This window comes from Planococcus citri, chromosome 2 (genome assembly GCF_950023065.1).
Source record: "Planococcus citri chromosome 2, ihPlaCitr1.1, whole genome shotgun sequence".
Taxonomy (NCBI): Eukaryota; Metazoa; Arthropoda; class Insecta; order Hemiptera; family Pseudococcidae; genus Planococcus; species Planococcus citri.
In genome coordinates, this window is record NC_088678.1 from 61,365,893 (window position 1) to 61,382,940 (window position 17,048).

The 17,048-nt window shown below is 34.8% G+C and overlaps 1 protein-coding gene across 3 annotated transcripts in view; it reads left to right on the forward strand.

The window, feature by feature from the left end:
• Positions 1 to 17,048, forward strand: part of exp (expansion) — a 297,616-nt gene that overhangs the window by 156,328 nt on the left and 124,240 nt on the right. For 2 of the 3 annotated variants that reach the window (XM_065351980.1, XM_065351981.1), the window contains exon 2: positions 3,804 to 3,948. In XM_065351980.1, coding sequence (XP_065208052.1) covers positions 3,804 to 3,948 — 145 coding nt within the window. Of the gene's footprint in view, positions 1 to 277; positions 300 to 3,803; positions 3,949 to 17,048 lie in introns of those variants that run through there. The other variant, XM_065351979.1, reaches the window with a different exon arrangement.

Here is a 17,048-nt window from a genome sequence, read left to right on the forward strand (position 1 = left end):
CGTAATTGTATGTACTCGTATACTCAATACTCAGGTAGGCTACATTTGATTTGGTACGATTACTTAGAAAAGATACGTACTGTTTTTTTCGTCCGATTACGTGAAATTTTTTCAAGTACGAGAAGACCTGTCCGCAGTGCTTGGCGTAGGTTGTCTGGGAAGCTGCCTAATTGGATGGATGAGGTTATATTTAGTCGCGTAATAGTCTCTGAGAGATGTTTCTGGGTGCAAGTTACATGTGCATGTGTGTATTTGTTAAGCCATTGTCAAGTTGATGAGTTACATGGATCGCGAAACGAGTACGTACTGAGTTTATTTGACGGTGGCTTTTTGATATTCGGTTTGTTGTTTAGAGGAGTGTGTGGAAAATACGTTTAATTCTGAAATGGAGGTTTGGAAGTGGTCATTTCTTTGTACAAGGTGTCTAGAAAAAGGTTTCAAAAATCACGTCTTTTTCAAAATCCCATTTTGTGATTAAAAATCTTGAAATAAGCCTTCTGCTATATGGGGTTTCCTGAGTTGATGTTCATTCTGCACCAAATTGGTGAAATTTCCGAAGAATTTTGTCCAATAATACGAACTTTATTCAATAAAATTACAAAAAATTTTGCTGACAAAGTGCTTCATAAATGAAAATTTGTTCTGTAAAATTGAGCTTCCCTGTATTCGAAAAATTTTTCATCTCGAGCAATCGATTGAAATTGATTTTTTTTCATTCAGAATGTCTCAATATATAAGGCTCTGAAAGAAAATCAAACACGATTTTGAACAATCGGCTCAAATTAAATTCTCCAAGTTTCCTTTGCCCAAAATATCTCGAAAACCGAATTTCTCAGCGAAAATGAGCCATAGTTATTTTTTTCACATAAGAAAGCACTCAAATTGAGGGGTTCCATACCATTTTCTGAATGTATTTAAAATTATTATTTTTTTATCAATTCCATCATATTCAGTGATAGTGAAGTGTTCTTCCATAAAAAAAAACGAACTGGAAAATGTTTGCTGGTAGAAAAAACTTCAAGTCTATTTGAACTTGTAAAAATAAGTTGAAAAAAAAATTGATCAAGGCCCCTTTTCCATGGAACCCCTCTTAATTGTATCTTTGATTTTAACTAAACCAAACTAGATCAAAAAAACATGTCTCAAAACCCCTGAAACCAAAATTTCGTCTGATGGAGTTCATTTTTTGGATTTTTACAAATTTTTAAAAATTCAAAAAAGCTGTCATTGTAGAAATTTTTCAATTTTTTATAAAATGATCAAACGTTTGCAAATAATTACTTCGGTTTAACCCTCTAAACTCAGAACCATTACTTTTGGACATTCTGGAGCCTCCAGCCAGTTTTAATTTTCTCCAAGTAGGGCACAAATAATCACTTTCAAACTATAACATCTCAAAAAGTGATTCAGAGTCCAACGGAGGTAATTCGAAATTCCTGGAGAAAATTTAAAAATCGATGCAGGCTCCAAACCTTGAATTTTTTGACTTCAAATTAGGATGGTTATGAAGAAGTAACTAATTCTAGTGCATAAAATTTTGATCAAAGAGGTGGTGTTAGGATAGACTCCTTTGATCTAGCTCATGACTTTGTTGGAATCAGAGTGTTTCAGTCAGTTCAAGTGGTTTCCAAAGCGTTTGCTTATCCTGTTCGTCATATCTTTGTCCTGGTTGAAAAAGCTTCATCTTTTTTGCTGAAATTGCCAAAAAGTTATACCTTTTTACCTAATCTATTTTTCGTATAGAATTTTGAATTAAAAAAAAAAATTCATAGTTCTCTTGGAAAATTGAAATAAATTGACTTGAATATATTTTTACCCCTCTCCCTCCAGAAAAACAAAAATTTTGCTCTAAAAGTCCTCCTTTTCGCCCAAAATTGCAAAAAAATTTAGTGTTTTCCATTTTTTAAATCAGAGGTTGAAATTTTCATTTTATTTTCTTCTTCTTTCAAAATTTTAATTTTTTTCTTCGTTTTTTTAGTTTTCTTTAAAAATGAAAAGAGAATTGCTTGGTCGAAAAATTTTCGATTTAGGGAATTTTGATGCAACCAGCCCTCATCCACTCACCTCCCCTCCCCTTCCCTTTCAATTTCAAATTTGAATTTTTTTTTAGAATTTCCTTTCAAAAATCCTGAACTACTTACTGCTTGTTTTTTGCTAAAATTGTCAAAATTGAAAATTTTGCTCCAAGTGTTCCGTTTATTTCCTTCTTTTAAATTTTGAATTGTTGTATTTTATAGTTCTGCTTGGAGATTTAGAAAAACACCTGAAAATTTTTCGATTCTAGCACGTTTTGATTCGACCAAGCCTTTCCCTTCCCCTCTCTCCCTTCCCTTCCCTTCCCTTCCCTTCCCTTCCAATATTTACAAAAATTCATGTTTTCTTTCAAAATTGTCAAAATTTTAAGTTTTGCTTTAAACGTCCTCATTTTTCACCAAAATTGCAAAAACGTTCATATTTTCCCCAATTTTTTGAAATAAAACTTTAAAATTTTCTGGTTGGGTAATCTCTTTGAAAAAAAAAAAAAATTTCAAGTAGGGTAGGTACTTTATAGCTGTATTTGAAAGTTAAAAAATATTGATCCGAGTACATTTTGATCCGACCAATATCCTCCACTCCTCTCCCTTTTTCGAAGGGATTTTTTTGGCAAAACGAGACTTTTGGACTATTTTTGGAAAGAAATAAGTCTTTTTGAAATTATTCGCAAACAAACAACAATTTTTAGCCATTTTGCTAAAATGCAAAAATTTTTGTCATTTTTTGAAAAAGTGAAAATTTTTCCTTTCTTTTATCTTCCAAATTAAAATAGGTACTTATTTAAAAAGTTTTCATCTCAAAAATCTTGCTCTTCTGCAGATTTATTGTCAAAATTGAAAATCTACTAGTAAAGTTATTCTTTTTTGCCTACTTTTCAAAAAGTCCCCGGATTTTTCCATAAATTATCTTAGTTCTTAAGTTTGTATTTTTCAACTTTTTAAAGAAATACGTAGGTGTCAAAATTTTGACTTGGAAAAATGTTGATTCAAAGTGGGTACATTTTGATCCGACCAACCCTCTCTCGCCTCCTCTGCCCTACCAAATTGAAACATTTGAAAAAATTTCCTGTCATTGCAAAATTATCCTACTTCTTGTTTTTTTCCATTTTTACGATTCAACTTTGAAATTTTTTATTACTTCCTCCTTTGAGAAATTTCCTCTTTTTTTTTTTTAATTTTTTGTGATTTTCTTTGAGAAAAAAAATGTTGACCCTACTCTCCCTTTCAAAATAGGAACATCTGACAACATTTCCTGCCAAAAGTCCTATACTTTGTCCTGCGTTTGTAGATTGCCTTGTTCGTCAAACACAGTTCTCTTTATAAATCCCTCAGTTTTTCTCAAGAATTGATCTCATTTTTGATAGAAAAAAAGAGGTTTTAAATTCTTCTTCACACACACACAATTTTTGTTGGTAGAATTGTGAGAACCCAAGTACTGGGTTGGGTAAAAAAAAAATGAAAGAAAAATAATGAAGTTTTAAAGCTGAAGTTTTCCACAGACAAGAAGAATTTAATTTTTTCTGGGAGAACTCAAAAATTTGAATGTTCCACTTGAGAGAACAAGGTCCTATACCAGATGATTCGACTGAAGATGAATGTGAGCATGTAAGCTTCGAACAGTGTAATTTTGTGTAGATCGAATAATACTGTGAAAATATTTTCAAACTCAGAAGTCGTCTGAGATCAAAGTTATATTTCTAAACTCTTTTCGTTCATGAAGTGAATTTTTCTTCAATTTTTCTAATTTTCTTCTCATTCTTTCTGTTACAGCTGGCCGACAACATTACATACAGATATGATATCTAGAAGGCGGATTTTATCCCGATCCCGAGATGATCTCAGTCTTCACGATCCACACGGCTATAATCCCGAAGAAGAGGAAGACGTGTGGTACAGCAAAGACAAACTTTATAAGGTAAGTGACGAACCTACTTATATGTACAAATATCAAACATGCAGATAAATAGCAAATAGTTGGTATACAAATATGGAGGTCTTTTGATTTCGGTGCGCTTCACATACTCGTATATTCGTATAGCTGAGGGCAGACTCGATGTGGCATGGCGATTGTTATAATGTAGTCATCAAAGAGACAGAGATAAACAATGATAGCAGGGCGGAGACGGAAGGAGCGCGGGGATTGCGAAAACAATGAGCATATAATCGTGCTGTGGCGGTGACCGATCTGGCAAAAAGCTCGGGTTGGCGGACTGGGGCTTTGATTAAACACGCGAACGGATGAAGAGAGGTTGATGAATTGCAACGGTATTCGTAGGATGATGAGAATATTGACGCTCGTGTGTTTTCGTATTCGTATTATTCACGAATGTTTGGCGGTGTTCAAATATCGCAGAAATAAGCTAGCCTTTGCCTTACGGCGTGTCAGATACGATTCGCGAACCATTTGATGTATTAATTATCGAAGGCTGGCTCGCGGAGACTGCCGGAACGTCGTTACGAATAGAGAAATATCATTGTCCAATTAAAAGGCGAAATGTCCCGAGTGCAATGAACCAGTATATGGTGAACAACCTTTTGCAACAAATTGGCTCATCTTTTGCACACTCGGGTAGTACAGGGTATTATAATTACGCGAAAACATATAGCAAAACTCTAATCAGCGGAAATTTACGAGATCTTGTCGACGAAAGGAAAGACGCCTTAACAGTGGCTCTGGCTCGGGCTGGTGCATGGCGGCCGTATAATTCATCGATATGGCAGTTCTGTGAATTATAATGACGTCGAATTAAAACGTTTGAAATCGATATTGGTAATTTGTCTTACGCTTCGGGTGTTGGCGTATACAAGAAGTTTGGACATAGCACAAGTACATACATAGCCTAGCTGTCGAATCCGTTCATCTGAAAGCGATTACTCGAGGCCTGAAATTAGCAAAAGTTATCGTACCTTCTCCACCCACATTAGCCTTTTTTTTCAGAATTTTTTTTTCGCTAGACCTTTAGGGGGCTGAGATACCCGCATATATTAGCGCACGTTATAAATCAAACGCGTAATTATTACGATAGCGAAGCATTATGTGCTGATACGATGATGATCTTGACCTAGCCATGTAAACAAATCGTGACGTACGTTAAAGACTTGAGGAAGGTTTTTTTCACCATGTTCGCGGGTTTCATTTTCATTTTATTTTTTTTTGAGACTTATATTTAATTACTCTATCGGTGTCCATTGCGTTGTTGTTGTTGTTGGTATTATTATATTGATCGCTTTATATATTAGTTCACGATTTTCGATTTAATCTGCTGGCTGCAGAGTGAGTGGAACGCGTAAAATATTGGTGATGTAATCGGACGACGACGATGAAGACGTGGTGCAGTATAGAAAAGTGCATTATATTTTGCTCGGGTTGTGCCAGGATATCGTACGAGATGCAGTCGTGGCTCGATGCAGCCCGAAGAGAAGGTTTTTTTATGAGGCTTGAGACGTGATCGAATGCATTTTATGGAGCTTGCTAATCACAAAGATCATTCAGATCATGTGAAGCAATACACTAGTTGAGATGTTGCGATTGCTTATACGAAGCATGTGCCTTTGAAAGCGAAGATGGGGATGGTTTTTATAGGATTTTTATCCTTGGAAAATTCGTTGATCTGATTTTTTATTGGCGGAAAGTCGTCAGTTGTTCTGGGATCGTTTTATGAGGCCTTTTCAGTATCGTAAACATTTGTACTTTGGCACTCTCTCTCTTGGTATTTTGAATATCCCTCCTGCGGTTTCTTTTGAGGCCCAGATTGGAGCTTATATGGGGTAAAATTGACTCAGAAGTCGAAAGCTGGTGGCAGTTCATCGTCCATTTTAGTGCCTGCTTCCAAGCAAATTTGAAAAATCACCACTTTACATCTTCTTCAGGAGCTCAATTTGAAAAATCTTTGGCCACTTGAAAAGGGAACTAGGTATTCCAAAAGGCACAAAAATTTTTGAACCAGACAAAAAGGGATCAAAAGAGGATCCCAAATACACCATCAGCAAAAATTTTAAGTGCTGAAATTCATTTTTTGATTTTTGGTGAATTTTTAAATGTTCAAATTTGGCCCATTTTTTATGAAAAAAAATCTAAAATTTGATCAAATTGACATTAAAGACTAAAAATTTGTTCAAAAACTGGAGATTCCAAAAATCCACTGGAGGCTCCAGAACGCTTCGAAACTATCACTAATCGACTCGGAAGTCCAAAAATAGGCTATAAATCAAATTTAAGCTTTTTTTGTGTCAATTTGATCTGATTTTTTTTTCTCATTAAAAATTGACCATTTTGAACATTTAAGAATTCTTCAAAAATTGAAAAATTAATTTCAGCTACTGAAATTTTTGCTGTTGGTGTATTTTGGAGTCCTCTAAAATTTCCTTTTATCAAGTTTGAAAATTTTTGTGCCCGTTCGGTTACTTCCCTTGAGAGGATTTTTGGGGCAAGTTAAAACCATAAATTGATACCTTTTTTTGAAGTCTTTGTTTTTTTGGTACCCTGATCGAGAATTTTTCCTTGTCTATTAAAGATGTTGGAGCACTTCAAAAATTGCAATCGATTACAGCTCCTTCAATTTCAAAGGTATAGGCTTGGGTGGTTTGACTTCGTCTTTTTTTGGTGTATTGTGGGGGGGGGGGTCGGTAAAAAGTTGTGGGTGTGGACGTTAAAAGACTGTTGAAAAAATTTTGGATCGCAAACTTGAACCATCACGTTTCTACGATTGTTTCAAATTTTCAAATTTACCTACTTTGAATCGAATCCAAAAAGAAGTTTGCGATTTTTGTATTGGGAGGGGCGAGGGGGTAAATTAACCATATGTAGTAAAAACTCGGTTTTTGAAATCTTTTCACTATCTATTTGAAGTAATTTTACATAATTTTCGAATAGGTTCAAAATTCTATAATTATTTTCTAAAGTGATGCAAAACCCCTGGAAAAGTGAAAAAAAATTAGAAAACAGCCTTAACCAATTCCCCCCCCCCCCTTCAAAAAAATCGAAACAACACTTTTTAAAAATTTTTAATGTAAATTTCAAAATTTGAAACCCCTGTAGAAATAGTGATGGTTCAAGTTGAGGATCCAAAATTTTTTCAATCGTTTTTTGAAGTCTCCCCAATTTTTATCGACCCCCCTTCCCCATAAAATTTCTAGAAAGAGTCAAATTCGACTCGCTGGTGTGAGAAAAACATGAACATTGAACATACTTATCATTTTATTTTTTCGTAGAAAATTCAGAGTTCTACAAGTTGAATTGTATTAATTTCTCCTCAACTCGATTTTGAAGGTGCCCAAATTTTTAGAAAATTGAGAATGCTAAATTGAGCCCCCGGTCAGTGATTCTCAATTTGTAAAATTAATTTCTATCTTTGTGAATTTTCAATCTACTAAATTATTATTCAGTATTCACCCTTTTCAACGAATCGATAAATTATTACGTAAAAAATCCACCGATCATCGTATTTTTACACTAACAGACCATGTAAAAGGTACAAATTATGACGCGGTTAAATGGCGAATACTAGGTACCTCTCAAATGACGAAATTCAATCCACCGACACGAATGCTCGGCTATATTACGAGATAACGTTTAGTCAAGCTTATCCAATCCATTAGAGAGAGGAGGCTGAGCGCAAAGATAGAACACGTTAATTAATGTAGCGCTTCATTCATCAGTCATACTGTTATTGCATATTATCCTACGTATATTACTATAGAAGATATAGTCAATGGAAACCGATATCGATAGCCCAATATACCACAACTATTTACCACACAATGACACAATTTTTTTTTTAATGGATACGAAAATATAACCCAGAGAAGGTCTATCTCTCGTATACAGACACAGAGACAAACATCGATTAAAAAATGATGTTTACTTACGAAACATTGTGGATAATTTTTTAAACCGAATGCGTCGGCTAATATGCGGAAAAGCACCCGAGCTGAAAAGTAGATTAATACGTTATTATTGGTGTAAATTACATTGGGAGATTTTTTTCCTTTCCTGGTCTATATGATTGTGCCATCTGTGCATTAATCTTTCGACGTGTTACCTTGGCAAATGCATAGTATCATAGGTGCCGATGTGTACCGAAGATGAAATTAATCGCGAGCCGTTGGAATTTGTCCGTGAGGTTCGACTAATAATAAATTTGTATTCGGAAATGTACGCAGATACATTTTGAGTCGATGAAAAATTACACCAGTGTAGATGAAATGGAGAATGGATTAGGGACAAGGAGTGTATTTGTAAAGCGTATCGATGTGATTCATTTTTTTCTCATTTTTGGCGAGTCAACAAGGTTTGCATTTGCTCACTCGAATGGTATTTGAGTGATAATGAAGGATAAATAGCTCCTGGATGGGCGATTTTGAGGAGATTTTGGTTGATTTTTGGGAAGTGTGTGGATCTGTGAAAGGGCTCTTGGGAGCCTGCAGTAGATTGGGTGCCTCCAATCTGAGGGTAGCCTAAGCCCTCTTCCAGTTGGAAAAAAAAATCCAAAAAAAGGGAGAAAAGTTCAATTGGATCAGAAGTTTTCTAAATAATCCCGTTTTCAAGAAAAAACTTTTCGTGACCTTTCAAACCATACCTATTGAGTATTGACTCTCCAGTAAGGAGTGCCTCAAAGTTGAAAAATCACAAAACCTGAAACTAAATCAAAATCAGAGAAAATTTTTTGATTTGGGAAAAATTAAAAAAAAAAACATGAAAAATTGATGTCCGTAGAAATTTTTCTTAAGAAAAACCTTTCCCCAGTGCCCCTCCCTCCAACAATATTGGCCACTTATTGCGAGGAAACTTTCAAGTCATGGATATGTTTATTGCTTTTACATACCTAAACCTAAAAATAAAATCTCATTGATAGAAATTCTAAACGATTTCTTCCAATTTTTCAAAGGTTTTAATTACAAGATGTCAGAGTGAAAATTTGACATAATTTTATCAAAAGCTCTTGAAAGTCAGACTAACAGACTTGAGATCTAAACATCCACTTAAATGTTATGTTCAATTTCAAAATGATAGAAATTGGTCATTTTTCTACAACCAAGTTTTTTTTTAAAGATGTTGTCTGATACTTCAATTTTTTCATTTTTTGTAAAATTATGTGGTTTCGTTCGTGAATGATTCACCAAAAATGAATCAATTCGTTCGCGAATGATTTACCTAAAAAATGAATCAATTCGTTCGTGAATGATTCACTAAAAATTGATTAAATGAATCAACTCGTTCGCGAACGAGTCACTTGTATGAATCAATTCGTTCGCGAATGATTCACCAAAAATGAATCAATTCGAATTCGTTCGCGAATGATTTACCAAAAACTGAATTAATTCGTTCGTGAATGATTCACTAAAAATTGATTAAATGAATCAACTCGTTCGCGAATGATTCATCAAAAATAAATCAATTCGTTCGCGAATGATTTTCCAAAAATGAATCAATTCGAACTCGTTCGCGAATGATTTTCCAAAAATGAATCAATTCGAACTCGTTCGCGAATGATTCCCCAAAAATGAATCAATTCGTTCGCGAATGATTCATTAAAAAATGAATCAATTCGTTCGCGAATGATTTTCCAAAAATGAATCAATTCGAATTCGTTCGCGAATGATTCCCCAAAAATGAATCAATTCGTTCGCGAATGATTCACAAAAAATGAATCAATTTGTTCGTGAATGATTCACTAAAAATTGATTGAATGAATCAATTCGTTCGCGAATGGTTTCCAAAAAATTAATCAATTTGTATACAAGGTACACCCCAGGCTTTATTTTCAATGGCTATCTGCTGGTTGTAAAAGACCTCATGGCTAGAGATGTGCACTTTTCAGAAAAGTAATTTTGGTGAAATGAAAAGTGTGAAAAGTTGTGAAAAGTGTGAAAAGTAAATCGTGTGAGTCTCATTTTAAAGCTCTCTGCAAGAACTTCAAATTGATGTATTTTTTGCCAATCTAAAACAAACAAAAAACAAAATCATTTTTTGTGGTAGTTTTGAGCCTTTCTAGAGCCTCTAACATTTTTGGGTTTTTCAGTTTTGAAAAAAATGTAGTGAAAAATATCAAAAATGGGTGCTGAATTGCGAAGTTGGAGGAGTGGAGAGAGTGAAACTTTATATTTGACTTCATTAATGAGGTCAGTGATCTCTGATGAGTAAATTGATTGGTCACTCGCTTTTTTTTTAGTAAAAACTGAAAAGTGAAGTAAAAAGTAGGAACCTTTCTTTTCAACTTTTCATTGAAAGAAAAGTACTTTTCACTTTTCACTTTTCAGACTGCACATCTCTACTCATGGCTCATAGAGACTTTTTTAAAATTTTTACTCGAAGTTGTGCTATTTGAATTTTAGCAGTTTTCATATTTCAAAGCTTTTTGATGGCTGATCAATCACACTCGTACGATTCCCTCTTCTCGTTGATCTCGAAGCTACAATCTTTTGAAAACAAACAAACGAGTAAATTTTCTCCCACTCGAACGTCGAAACGCAATTTAAACTCCTACTCTGAAATTCCCACGAATCGTGGTAAATTTTTTTTCGGTAATGTGACTCAAGAATTGGCACAACATCTACACATATAAGGGTTCTATCATAATACCGATCTAGTATAGGTCATATGTATTAATACACAAGGTGCAATTTAGTACATGCACATCGTCACGACCCCTTTGAACTCATCATACATTGCAGCAAACCGATCGAATGGTAAAGTACACATACGATGGAAAAAAATTCCACGCAGACGTATTCCGGATCTTGTACACGGTGAGGATTCCCATTCATAAATTAAGCGTACATAATGGTGGCGAGGCGTTACATAATCACGTGTAATTCATATTTATCCATTTTTAGTTTGGCTCAAATCCAAGCGAGAGAATTTTCGTTATTTAAATTTCAAACAAGGGCATTGCAAAATGATTATGGCCAAATGAGCACCATACGTACAGCCTGTGAGCATATACCGTGTAATATGTATAAATCTCTATCTTATTACAGGATCCCGTCGACTGGTCAATTATTACAATGTTATTTGTCGGCTCTATTAAAACTTTCATTTTAAAGCTTGTCATTTTTATATGTACACTATATACATACGTATACGTACTTATATGTGAAGAATTTAAACACGGGGCTGGTGGAAGGGTTCGGGGAGAAATAATGGTAATAAAAACATACCATAACGTCATTATGTATCGGTTCGTGTATCATTATTCCATATCAATTACCGGCTGAATATATTTTACCGAAGCTCGCGCGAGTTGATTTTTTTTCCTCTTTAACCATTCTGATAGTTGTCGGTGTAACGACCGATTAGAATACGAGTATCATTCGACTTTCACTATCATAACAACAGCATAGTACGAGCTATATAAACGTCTCGATGATACGCAAATGTCATGTCAATCGAGCTATGATGCTGAGATATATCGCTTTAAATTCGATCGCAGTTCGGCGCGATTGAAAAATAATTCATATAGAAAGCGATAATGGGAAAAAGAACCTGAGCTATTTCGATTCACCACGTCGAAAGTATAGCACATGAAGAGATCCTCATTAGCGAAAAAAAAATTCACCTTACATCGCCAGAATCACGCTTACGTCCACGTTGGATTTGATGACTAATCTTTGGGATGCATGATGCCGATTTGGTTGTTGTTGTAGGCGTCTCATCCGACGAGGTATTGCCCAAGCCTTAGACCTTTGTATACTGGTCAATATGATTGATGCATCGTCACTGTATTGTTTCATTTCTCAAACAAGACGTTATAGCGAAGTATTGCATCAGAGTTAGAAGAGTCCATCAACTCATCGAACAGCTGGACCTTTGAATGGATATTGTTCGATTGGTGAAAAATCATCCATGTACTCGATCCTTTCACCCGTTGAGATTTCTAGCGTCGGTTGTCGTTTTTTTTTTTTTTATTGCTGTCCTACCAAGCTCTCTGGTGCATTGTTAGAGTCTCTCTGGTCTCTGCAGCGCCTCTGTGTGTGATAGCGCACCTATTGCGTAATGTTAATAGCCCGAGACACTTGAGAGAGCTACCTGCTACGCCAGCCATGGTAATTACATCGTCTCGTATCATTAATCATGATACAGCCGTTTGACGTTGTTAAGTGTCAAATATCGGAGATGAGACCAGCCTGTAGAATAAATTTGGTATTTCAATTCGCCTCTATGTTGGATTATACGACGGATAGATGTACGAGTTTGATGATCTGCTGGGTTTCAATGTAGGTACTAGATGATTGGATGAAAGTATTCGAAATTTGAATTAAATGTGATGTAAAACGGTCATTTTATGAAAGATGTATTCAAACAGGCAGAAAAATTTCTGGTCAGGACCAAATTAGAATACCTCACCAGCTGAAATTTCAGAGGCTTAAATCAGTTTCACATGTTCTGGCCCATTATTGAAAATCAAAGAGCCAAAAATAAATAATCAAATTTTTATCCAAGCATTTAAACTTTTGTGGTTGATTTCTAAACATTTGCTGGGAGCTCCAGAACTATTCTAATGGAGCTCAAAACTGTTTTCAGATTTCAGCCGATTTGGTTGGTGGAGATCGAAAATAGGGTGCATGTCTTTCAGCTTTCTAGATCCGTGAAGAAAAATTTAGCTTTTTCGCGTTGACTTAAAAATATTTAGAAATTCTCCAGAATTTGAAAAATTGATTTTTGATCAAATAAAAACTATGCACAGTGAAATAATAGAATGTATTTATAAAAGAACATATTTACAACCAATAAAATATGTACACAAAAATCAGAGGATAGAAAATCACCATAATGCGAACGTTAGCGTGATCGAATAAACATTGGTTAGTGAATTCGAAAATTGGATTGGTGAGTACAAAAAATACAAAGTCATTGGAGCTTTTAATTGACTTCTCGGAAACGTAAATGATCTTATCAATTCGAGAATTATACCTTTTTTTTTGGCTCACCATAGTAACGCACCTTGTTTTATTTTCAATCGCTAACTATGGATCATCGCCACTCTTCTTATTTACAACTCAACTTAACTCTAATTAACTTAAACAAAACATTCTTCTTCATAACTTAAACTAAAGGTAACTTCTTCTGTCCAGTTGGTTTGGTAGCTTGGTTTCCTCTTTGTCCACTCCGCTGCCGGTATCCTCTTCGCTGGTGTCTGACTGAGAATTATACCTGTAATAATGGTGAAATAAACAATTACAGATAAAGATGAGATCTTTACATTATTTTCAACACTTTCCTTAATTTGAGAATTAATTACAGCAAAAATACTGCTCTGTACAAACATGAAGAACGTTGATCGTGTTTTCTCGAATTTGGTCAATGTTAAAGATGCTTCGCTCTTAGCAATCAGCTCAGATAAGCAACTTGAACTACCTGGATCCACAATATCGCTGTATCAGCATTTTTGATGTATACCCCAGTTGTTGAGTGAAACATACTCAGACATCTGGCAAAATCAGCATAGCTGGAAGCTGGAACATTGGCGCTGTCTTTTATTCGCATTTCAGACAGCTGATGTCTTTGGTGGTAAAATTCTTCAGAGATCTCGCTGAAACACTGACTACTCAACGTTGAGGCGTGTATCTCTCCCGCCGTGCAAAGCAGGAGTGTCGAATGACACTTTTTTGACGTGATAATTTTGACAGTGCGTTTGACACTATTTTGACAATTTCCAACCAATCAGGAAGAGGCTGAAACTGTCAAAAACGCGTCAATACTGTGTCACCAAACCGGTTTTGCGTTAGGGTATCTGACGAGCGTTTCACAACGTCGCATTGTTTTGTCAATTCCTTGGCAAATACCTGACAATATTTTGACGATGTTTTGACCACTTTTTGACACTTTTAGATAATTAAAATGAATTTTTAAAAATCGTGTAATTAATTGGCGAATGTATTTCAACTTTCATTGCCCTTCTGCTACAGATAGGAATTAAGTAGCAACATTGAAATTTGAATTTATCTCCGAAAATTCCTTACCTAACGGGGATTCGAACCCACGACCCTATACATTTCCATCTATCCCTACAACCTACACCTAACCTAACGCATGGGCTACCGCGACATGTTTGTAATGCATGCGTTAAAAGCAATATTGTAAGTGATGCTAGATAGGTACTCATAATTTTTTATGTGCATTTTAAAAACTCTGCGTGGCAGATAAATAAATTAAACCTACCAATTTCCTTAAAAATTGTTGCATGAATAATACCTAAAACGAAATAATTAGGTAGGTATTAATTTTTGATTTTGAAAAAATTAATCAGTTTTCTGTGTCAAAATAAATACGTATATTAAAAAACATGGTAAATAAATGCTCAAAAAAATAAACCCAAATTTAGAATAAATGCACGTAACATTTTTAATTTATTTTTAGGCCTAATACATATGATAAAATACTTCGAAATGAAATATTCATGGATTCCGCAAAGTTACCCTTTTGTGTATATGCATTCAAAATTGATTCAATTTTGTGCATAAATATACCTAAGTACATATTAATCAAAAATTTCAAAGCAGGTATCATTTTTTTTTTTTTACAAAGTACCTACCAATTTACTCGCAATTTTTAAAATAATTTTTCAAAATGTTGGTAAGGTACATAAACATTTTTTTACACAAATCTATTTTTTTAAAAATTTGATGGGCATTAGAACTCAAGAATTATCACAAATCAAAAAACTGTTCAACAAATTGCGATTTTTAATAGGTATACAATAATGTCACCAAAGTGTCGAATAAGGGTCAAAATCACGTCAAAGACCTGTTGTAGTTTCACTACATTGTATGAATCAATTCAGTGTCCTTGAAAAATTGTCAATAATATGTCACATTTGTGCCAATTTTGTGTCATGGATTTCATGACACGAATTTGACGGAAATTTGACTAAGTATTGACAGTGTCAAATCTTCGCCAAACCTGAAACTGGAAAGTAGGTGGAGCTACCTCTATCCCGATTGGTCGAAATTCTTTGACACAGAATTGACGATGTTTTGGCGCGTCAGTTGACAGTAAAATGACACTAAATGTTCGGCGGGCTGGCAATGTACAGCAATTTGTCTACTGCTGATCGATAGGAAATATCAGACGTATCTTTGTCTGATGGCTTTCCCCAAGGTCTGGAACCTAAATTCCGCACGTCGTTAGAGATTATGGATTTCTTTGAGGTATCCACAGCATTTTTCCATTTAAAACAATTTTGGCTCCAAACAGCTTCTGCGTACAAATTTGGTGACCCTTCAAATTCAGCCACGAAAATCTCGATTTCAACACAATTAGCAAGATCATTGAGAATTGGAGATTTCAATCTATTTTGGCCGCCTAATAATTGCCGTTTAGTCAAGTCTTGTACTGTGTACAGAATCGTTTTGACTGTCATCGTTGGAATTATTGTTAGTGTCATGAAACTTGTCATTTCCAAATAAGGAACAATTTTGACTGGTGGGGTATTTTGTATGCTTCTTCGATGTAATTTTGTTTTGAACCCCTTATTATGCCAAGTTTGATATGTTCATGGCAGGGTTTCTATACATCCACGGTCTGAAAAATCTGGAGAACTAAGGGAAAGTTTAGACTTTTTTTTTTGAAAATTTTTGAAAATTCGCATGAGGTGAATATCGAGGAATAATTACATCCTCCATGGACACCCATTCGAAGAGCAGGTTACGGTGTTTCCTAAAAAATGAGGAACTCTTATTGTGGATCTCCTATCGTTGATCTCTTTTCGCCATCTCATTTTTCGCCTGAGTTTTTTCAAAAAGTACCAGAAAAAAAACGGAAATAAAATTGATGTTTTTGGAACTAATCAAATCAAATCAAATAATTTATTGCTGTAAGGGACCGCAAGCGGCATTTACAAATCATATTACAAATATTATTATTACATGGTATTGCCTATTGAGCTACTCTACACCATTAAAAATACAATAAAATGAAACGGATAGAAACAAAACAATAAGATAAAGTAATGGATACATATAACTAATTAAATAGGGTTATAGTTTAGGAACTCATCTACATCATAAAATGACCTTTTTAGTAGCCATTTATGAAGAGCTTTTTTAAATAGCTTTGTGTTATGAATATCTCTGATTTGTGGAGGGAGACTATTAAAGATTTTGACTGCCATAGTATCTATTCCTTCCCTGTTCACTTTAGTACTCATTTGATCAGCAAAGATTGAGTTTACCCCTCTAGTATTATAAGTGTGGGTCAGTACTGAAGGCTGAATAATATTTTTTTTTATCATTAGTGATACCTGTAGTATATATAGGGATGGTGTTGTAACAATTTTTTCATCAATGAAGGTTTGTCTACAGGATTGGGTAGGGGCTAAATTAAACATTGTCCTAATAATTCTTTTTTGGATAAGGAATATCCTATCTAGAAGGGTTTTGTTTCCTCCCCAGAATGCAAGTCCATATGACATATTAGAGTAAAACAATCCATAGTTGGCTACTTTTAGTGTGGGAATGGATGCTGTTTTCTTCAATTGATATAGAAGGTAGTTGTAAGATGATAGTTTGTTTGAAAGCTTATTTACATGGTTAGTCCACTTCAAGTTAGTTTCTACAGTAATGCCCAAGAATTTTGCAGTTTCCTGGAATTCTGATAAAAGGGAATTTCTAGAATTGTCCAAAGTGTGCTGTATGCCAGAGGTGAAGGGGACTACCACAGTTTTCTTTAGGTTCAAGGCAAATGATGGCAGGAAAACATCATCCGACTCTAACCATCAATTGATTCTTCATGAAATTTCCCACCGAGATAAGACCCTTCAACAGCTGAAAAAAAGTGTGGAATGGGCCAGTGAAAGGAGAAAGGAAAGATCACCCGTCAAATTTTCAAAAATCACCATTTCTTCCATTTTTGAACCATCTGTTTCCGTGTTTACTCCAAAAGAAGCTGGGAAAGAGGGTTTTAATGCTTCCAAATTTTTCCAACATTTTTCAAGTGCTGCATTCTATCTTTTGAGAACTGGAAAATTCAAGGTATTGATTTTCTGCAACAAAAATTTAAGTTAAAAAAATTACTGA